This window comes from Canis lupus, chromosome 12, assembly GCF_011100685.1.
Source record: "Canis lupus familiaris isolate Mischka breed German Shepherd chromosome 12, alternate assembly UU_Cfam_GSD_1.0, whole genome shotgun sequence".
Lineage (NCBI taxonomy): Eukaryota > Metazoa > Chordata > Mammalia > Carnivora > Canidae > Canis > Canis lupus.
Genome location: NC_049233.1, coordinates 2,656,410 through 2,664,239, shown reverse-complemented (window position 1 = coordinate 2,664,239; position 7,830 = coordinate 2,656,410). Strand labels below are relative to the sequence as shown.

General features: G+C 45.4%; 1 protein-coding gene across 1 annotated transcript; it reads left to right on the top strand.

Moving 5' to 3' along the window:
• The first annotated feature begins 745 nt into the window (after positions 1–745).
• DLA-DMB (major histocompatibility complex, class II, DM beta) lies at positions 746–5,798 on the top strand. Its single transcript, NM_001271070.1, is given in 6 exon segments — positions 746–905; positions 1,550–1,831; positions 3,302–3,586; positions 5,027–5,143; positions 5,299–5,334; positions 5,685–5,798. Coding segments are annotated over 6 exon segments (792 nt in total). The 5' UTR covers positions 746–850; the 3' UTR covers positions 5,702–5,798.
• Positions 5,799–7,830: the final 2,032 nt, after the last annotated feature.

Genomic DNA, 7,830 nt, shown 5'->3' with positions numbered 1-7,830 from the left:
CCCTAAGATAGCTCAGAGTGGTGGAGGATAGGATTTCCTGGCTCCAAAAAGCAGAAAGGATGAAACGAAGTTCTGCTGGCTAGAACAAAAAAAGCAATGGAATCCCAGGGAGGGATTTTCCAGTCTGTCTCCAACCTCTAAAGTGGAGCTGCTTCCCTTATTCTGCAGTTGTGTTTTGAGGCGAGATAACTCTGTACTCTCCTAATACCTCCTTCCATCTTAGTATTCCTGGCTCTGCCACAGCTCCGGAAGGGCCTTTCACCATCCCACCTCCATCTCCAGGTAACAGGACAGACCAAGGGTTGCTCAAAATCTGAGTACTCTAAGGGACAAGAGAAGTTATCTAGTCCCAGTCTTTTGGAAGGATATTGAAAGGAAACAGTTAAACCATTGGGCTGCCCAGGCTACAAATGTTCTGGGAATATTGGGATTATTCTTTTCACTGATTAAGGAAATCCACCTACAGACTGGTCTTTCTCACAGGGAAAGAGTTAAGAGAAGGAGTTGTTTAAAGCCTAAGGCAGGATAAGATTTACCTGGTAACTGATGATGCTAGGCTAAAGCACTCAGCGATTTGTCTCTGTATTTGTCCTCGCCTCTCTAACCAATCTGACAACTCTTAGTTTGGGACTGACTTAGAAGAGGTGGTTGGAATGGGTTTAGTATCTAGGGGATGGGTGGCTCCAAATCATTCATTTAGTGGGGATCAAGGAGCCGGGGCAATACGGTATTCCACTCAGGGTCTGGAGAACATCTACCCAGGCTGGGCTACTGGAGCAGGCGAGGACCCAAGGACCCTGGAAGAACTGGTCCAGGGGACTGAATTCCTGGAGTGTTCCTAGAGCAAAGCATGACCACACTCCTACCATTGCTGCTGGGCCTCAGTCTGGGCTCTACCGGAGAAGGTAAGGGTTTCCTGCCTGGGACCTTCCCTTCCTCTGCTCCTTTGGGACAGGGGGGTCAGTTGGATTCAGACATCCCAGACTAGTTTGTCTCTCTAGTATGTACTCTGATAGCACTTTGTACCTTTCTATCTTTGTAGTGATCTTAATATAATTAAGCTTGTATAATTATTTGTGTAATACATATCATTTCCTGGAGTGGGGGCAAGGGCAATATCTGTCTTGTTTACTGATGCATCCTCAGCTCCTAGCACATAATATGTGTGTGTGCTTCATAAATATATATTGGAGTGAATATTTAATATATACAGCATACAACAAAGCTGACTCTTTCTCTTGACCCCTTTCTCATTCAATAATTTGCTCTACTGATGGCCTTGTCCTGGGTAAGCTGTGCTTGAACTAGCTAATAATTTTGGTCTATTCTTGTTCCCATACTTAGTCTCATAAAGAGGAAATAGCATCTGAAAACTTCTCTGCTACTACCACCTATTCCCTTAATTTGTGCTCTCAGAGACTCCAGTACATGAGTGTGGTCTCTAGATGCTACCTGAGGCAGGAAAACTACACCCCACTCATTAGGTGTAACTGAGGCTTGGGCTTCCTGCAGAGGTCTTTGAGCTGCCGTCCTTCTGTGGTTTCTGTAGGTGGCTTTATAGCTCACGTGGAAAGCTCCTGTCTGTTGGATGATGATGGGACTCCAAAGGATTTCACATATTGTGTCTCCTTCAATAAGGATTTGCTGACCTGCTGGGATCCAGATGAGGCCAAAATGGTCCCTTATGAATTTGGGACACTGAATGTCTTGGCCAATTACCTCTCAGATTACCTCAACCAACAGGAATACCTGCACCAGCGCTTGTCTAATGGGCTCCAGGACTGTGCCACACATACCCAGTCCTTCTGGGGATCACTGACCCACAGAACACGTAAGGAGAGAGGGGTGCAAAGGGGCTATTGGGAAGCACAGTTGGAAAGGGGAGGGAGGCCAGGGAGGATCGCTCCATCCCTCCATAAGTAAGAGATTTGAGATTTGGGGAGGAAACAAGCAGAAAATGTATGGACCTGGAATATAGAAAGAGTGAGTGTTGACCCTCAAAAGGTTGTTGATGGGGATGGGTGAATAAAGAGGCCACTAGGGAGCTATTGAGAGAGTAAGCATGCTTTCCTTCTATTCAGGGTATCTCAGGATGCAGAATTAAGTTCAACCAGGAATGTGTAAGAATAGCCAGAATGCCTTTTCTCCAAATGCTCATGCCTCTTTATCATAGGTTCTGATATTCTAGGTCTGGGATGGGCCCAGGCATAGGAATATTTAGAAAGCTTTCCAGGGGATTTCAACATGCTTTCTTGCCCCAAAGCCCTTCCACTGAGAATGACTTGAGATTGGTAAAAGAAAAATGAAGACCTCCACAAGACAGAGTAATGTGTCTTAAGGTGTGATTTCTGGGCCACTTTTCTCAGAATTGCCTAGGGAAGATGTTTGTTAAAAATACAAGACCTTGGGGTGCCTTGGTGGCCCAGTTGGTTAGTGTCTGCCTTAGGTCATGATACGGGTCCTGGGATCGAGCCCCATGTTGGGTTCCCTTCTCAGTGGGAAGCCTGCTTCTCCCTCTCCTCCCTGCTTGTGCTCTCTCTTGCTATTTCGGTCCCTCACTCTCAAATAAATAAATAAAATCTTCTAAAAATTTCATTCTTAAAAGAAAATAATGCAAGCCCTTGAATGTCACTACAGATCCACTTGGTGAAAATATTTTGGGAAGCAACCTAGGGAATCTGCATTTTAACACAATTTCTTGGATTTTTATATAAGATTCTGTTTTGAACAGCACCAAGATAGAGGCAAGCAAGAGGGTCATCTAGGCGAATAAAGTAGTAGAGAATGGCAATATTAACAATTCCATAAATTTGCATTACACAATTCCAAATTTAAGAGCATTAGATCTGAGTTAGGCTCGTTTCCTTAAACTATCTGAAGTAAAAAATGCTGCTTCATTTGAAGCCACTTAGTTTGTTAAATTAGATTTGAGAGCAGATGTCTTTCCCTACCTTTACAAACCTCAACCTACAACTCTTGACAACTGTTAGCTTATATACTTGAGATAAATACAGCGACTTCTGGAACAGCCTGCAATTCAGAACTGGCTTCTACTTAATGTGATCAACTGTAATTTTGGAGCAGGAAAGAAAGGAAAGGGCAGTGAAAGAATGGGAGGAAAGAAAGAGCAAAGCAGGAGTAAATCCTAACTCCTCTTTTCCAAAGGGATGTGGAGGCATGGAGTGGGGGTGGGGAGGGTAGGTTGGCAGAAGCCAGGAAAAATTGAAGTAGGAAAGAAACCAGGTTGGAGAAAAAGCCAGAATGTTGTCCTCTTTCCTGACTATGTTTTCCCCCTATGCAGGACCACCAACTGTACAAGTAGCCAAATCCACTCCTTTTAACACGAAGGAGAGTGTGATGCTGGCCTGCTACGTGTGGGGCTTCTATCCAGCTGATGTGACCATCTCATGGAGGAAGAATGGGCAGCCTGTCCCTTCTCACAGTAGTGCCCTTAATATGGCCCAGCCCAATGGAGACTGGACATATCAGACTGTCTCCCATCTAGCTACAACCCCTTCTTATGAGGATACCTACACCTGTGTTGTGGAGCACATCGGGGCCCCTGAGCCTGTTTGTGAGGACTGGAGTAAGTGTATGGTGGGTGGGAGGAATTAGGGTTGAAGCAGAGAGCTGCGAGAGGGTGGCTAAAAAAGGAACACCAACATTTTGGCACAGGGAGTGACATGGACAGGTCCATGGTATATAGCAGGGAGGGAGAGGCTGAGAATGGGAAGTCTGGAGGAACTGGTAGAGGGTTGATAACCAGAAATGCAGCGATGGGATACAGGAATAGAAAGAGTTACTGTCATTGATGGCATAGTGGTGTGGTTGATGCTGTTTTATGTGTGCCCGAGGGTGGCAGGGAGCAGCATGGCTGTCCTGAAAAGGGGATATGATTTGGTGACCTTGTTTTCAAAACCAAAAATTGTGATACAACATTTTAGGATCCTCAGATTCCAACTATTGTATTGTCTGATCAGTAATGGGAATTGGCTACATCCCATTACTGGAATAAAAAAGGTTTCAGAAGAAACAGGACTTTCTCTTGGTGTGGGGGTGGTACTGAATTTGGGCTACTCTATTAGGGAAGTAAAAACCATGGCTGGCAAACACTTTGGTTTACATGCTTGGAGGCTAATGAACAAGGAATCAATGAGCACTGTTTGAACCCCAGGACTGGAAGTAATTAAACGTACCAAGAGATTTGGTACACATATATGGGGAAAGAGAAGGAGAAGAAATGAAGAGGGATATCTATGGAGGGCTAGAGAACAGAATCCCAGCCTGGCTATTGAGACTGGGCTCCCCCTTTGGGGAGTGTTGTCTTGCTGGGCAGCTGAGAAGGGCATGAAGAGCAGAGAGAGGAACCCACAAGCACACCTGAACTCTCCTGGGAGTCTTCTCATCATGCACCAGAGTTTCCCTTGGTGATGGAATATTTATTTTAGCATGGGAAAGGAATCCAGGTGGGGTGGGATTCAGAATACAATGGGTTTCAGGAGGTGGGAGCTATGGAGTGGGATGGAGCCAGGTTCCGGAAATCTCGATGTGGACAGGAAAAGATTCATCAGTATTCAGGTAACTCATGAATGGGATCATTGAGAGTTAAGAAAGGTGGAAAGACATTTTAATAGACAAATACTCAGGTAGAGCACATAAGGGAGCAGAAATTGTCACTATGGGGTAAATAGAAAGGGGAATGAGGAGTTCCTTTATTCTTTGGTGAGGGAACTTCAGGGTGAAGAAAGGAAAAAAGATGCCTTGAGAGGTCCCACTGTATTAGAGAGGACCTGGAAGGTAGGGTGCCAACTCTGGTGAGAGGGGTCCCCCAGTGCTACTCTAGGAGTAGAGAGCTACAGGATGGGGATGTTGAGGAAAGTCTGTTTCCTTGGGAGTAGGTTGGTGTGAGCTAGACCCTTGGTATTAGGCTAGAACACCTTTGCACCTACTAGGTGGAGGTTGTACTAAATTAAGTTTCTCTGGCAATGAGCAACAGATTGGTTATAGTAAGTTTCTATTTTTGCAGCACCTGGGCTGTCCCCAATGCAGATAGTGAAGGTTTCTGTGTCTGGAGTGACTCTGGGCCTGGGCTTCATCATCTTCTCTCTTGGTTTGCTCAGCTGGCGGAGAGCTGGCTCCTCTGGTGAGTGCCACCCCTAATCTCCTGTTGCCAATCTTGCTCCTAGTTTCTGCTCACTTTCTGTTGGTGAGTGGTTCTCCCATTGCTACCTCATTTGCTGTGAGTGATGCCAGGCACTTTTATCCACTGTCCTCTAATCAAACATTTTCTTCTCCTAGGCTATGTTTTTCTCCCTGGAACCAGTTATCCAGAAGGTAACATCTCTATTGGTCCATTTGCCTATAGGTCCTTTGGAGGAGTGAGAGATCTCAGGAGTCTGTGTTGGGCTCAGCTAATGGTGCTTATAGTAGGAGTGAGGTTCCACCAGGATGTAGCCAAGAGCATAATTTAAATTGCCATTGTTGGTATTAGGGGCAGGGAATAGTAGCACCTACACCCCTTTCTTCTATCTGATTGAGCATCTATGGGGAGACGATTGAAAGTGGCTCCTTGGTGATCTAGAATTTTTGATACCACTGTATGGCTTGCATGGATGGTTATAGAGACAGATGATGGGGTCAAGTTGGTTTGAAGCCTCATTATCTCCTTTCTATTTCTTTTGCAGGTCAACATGTCTCCTAGAGGCAGAATCCTACAACTTCTACCCCAGTGAGGAGATTCAAACTCTTAATGATGTTGCCATGTCCCCCCAACATCCTCAGACCCTACAAATTTTCTTGGATCCTATGGTTTCTCCATCCAGATCTTTGAACTTCCCAGCCCATCCCATGTAGACCTTAGCAAGTTGGGGGGAACTCACTGCTGGGAATATTCTGTAATCAAGTTATTGTCCAAGGCTGTATCTCTGGGTCAAATATCATCTGGGGAGGGAGGTTAAAGGCCCTTCCGGGGGCCACACTGTGCCACAGGAGCCAGTGAGTCACTGGTGATCATCTCTGAGGAATAAACTCCAGTGAAAATGTTGTTTTTCTATGCTTTTTCCTGAGGCCCTGGGGAAGGCCCATGAGCAGAGTTATGGGTTGGGGTTAATTCTCTCCTACTTGACTGGAGGAGTCAGTACCTCCTCCTAGTTATTCCCTCTAGACATGACAGAATTAGGGGTAGTCTTCTGATCTGTAACTCATAAGAAGAAATTAAACTGTGGTTGGATGGAGTCACAGGATAAGGGAGAGGCAGGGAGCTAACAGTTTACTTGCCCCATAAGGGGTCTTAGGAGGATTGAATGTGTTCATACTCACAGATGGCTAAGAGTGTTGCTGGCACACACTGAGCCCACAGTAGTGATGGTAGTTATTACCTCTTACTCAACTTTCTGGGCCACGCATTGGACCAAGTGCCTTATGTGTATTATTTTGTTGATCCTCATCACAGCCTTGACACACATCCTCAGATAGGACTCAAAGGGCAGAGCTTAACTTGGGATGGGAGTTCTGGGCAGTTATTTCTTCCATACCCTAAATGGGGAAGAGCCCATAGCTCAAGTGCTTATCATGACCTAGGTGCTGGGCTAAGGCTTTGTATTTGTATCTCATTTACTTCTTCCAATAATGCCAAGAGGAAAAGATTGTCTCCTTCCATGTCACAGATGAAGAAAGCAAGGTTCAGAGGTAAATAACTTGTCCAAGATCAAAGAACAAATTCTCTATATAGGATGTTTGTCTACCTTAACTGGAAGTAAGTAGATGGCCTTATTCTAGTGAGCACGCCACTCTTCAGAGCCATGCTTTCATTCCCTTTTACCCCTAATCCAAGGGACATCCACTGTTGGGGTACAAATTTTGCACTGTAGAAGAGAGGTGCATTTTGTTTCTAGTGAGGGGCGACACCTGCTGGACACAGAAAGCTGGGGCGTGGCATTGTTTTTGGAATCCCAGTGGGACAGGAGACTTCAGGCAAGGAAGAGAAACCAGAAGTAAAGACAAGTACTGAAGCACCTTAGCCTAATGGAATATTGTGGAGGGAAAACGAGGGGTTATTGATGTACATTTGCATGTGGGTAGCTATGTAGGAATACTCAAAGTCAGACTCTGGTGAGCTGGGGGAAGAGACAGAAGACTGCAGAACCTTCTTATGTGCTGGTATCCATGAGTGTGTGTGTGTGTGTGTGTGTGTGTGTGTGTGTGTGTGTGTGTGTGTGTGGAGTGGTCATGGGGGCTAGAAACTATTCATCCTTGGACTGTTTCTGTGCTGATGGGGGCCTACAGAAGAATGGGGGAAGCACTTACAGACTTATAGACTTACAGATAGGAAATTCTTACAGACTTTAAGTCCAAAGTAGGTGCTCAGGGTTTGTACAACCAGTGAATTGATCTCCTTTACATCCATGGTCTCCCCCAGAAGGAACCTTGTGATCAGAGCATTTGTTCTGGAAAGAGTTTGCTGGAGAAATCAATGGGAGGGGACAGTCCTCATGAATTCAAAATGATTATTCTTGGGGATCCCTGGGTGGCGCAGCGGTTTGGCGCCTGCCTTTGGCCCAGGGTGTGATCCTGGAGACCCGGGATCGAGTCCCACGTTGGGCTCCCGGTGCATGGAGCCTGCTTCTCCCTCTGCCTGTGTCTCTGCCTCTCTCTCTCTCTGTGTGACTATCATAAATAAATAAAAATTAAAAAAATAATAATAAATAAAAATATAAAAAAAACAAAAAACCAAAATGATTATTCTCTGAGCAAGGCCATATAAGGTTGGAAGAGGGAAGTGCTGTGCACTGTGCTAATTGGCAAATGTAGGCTCAGAAATTAATCTCTAGG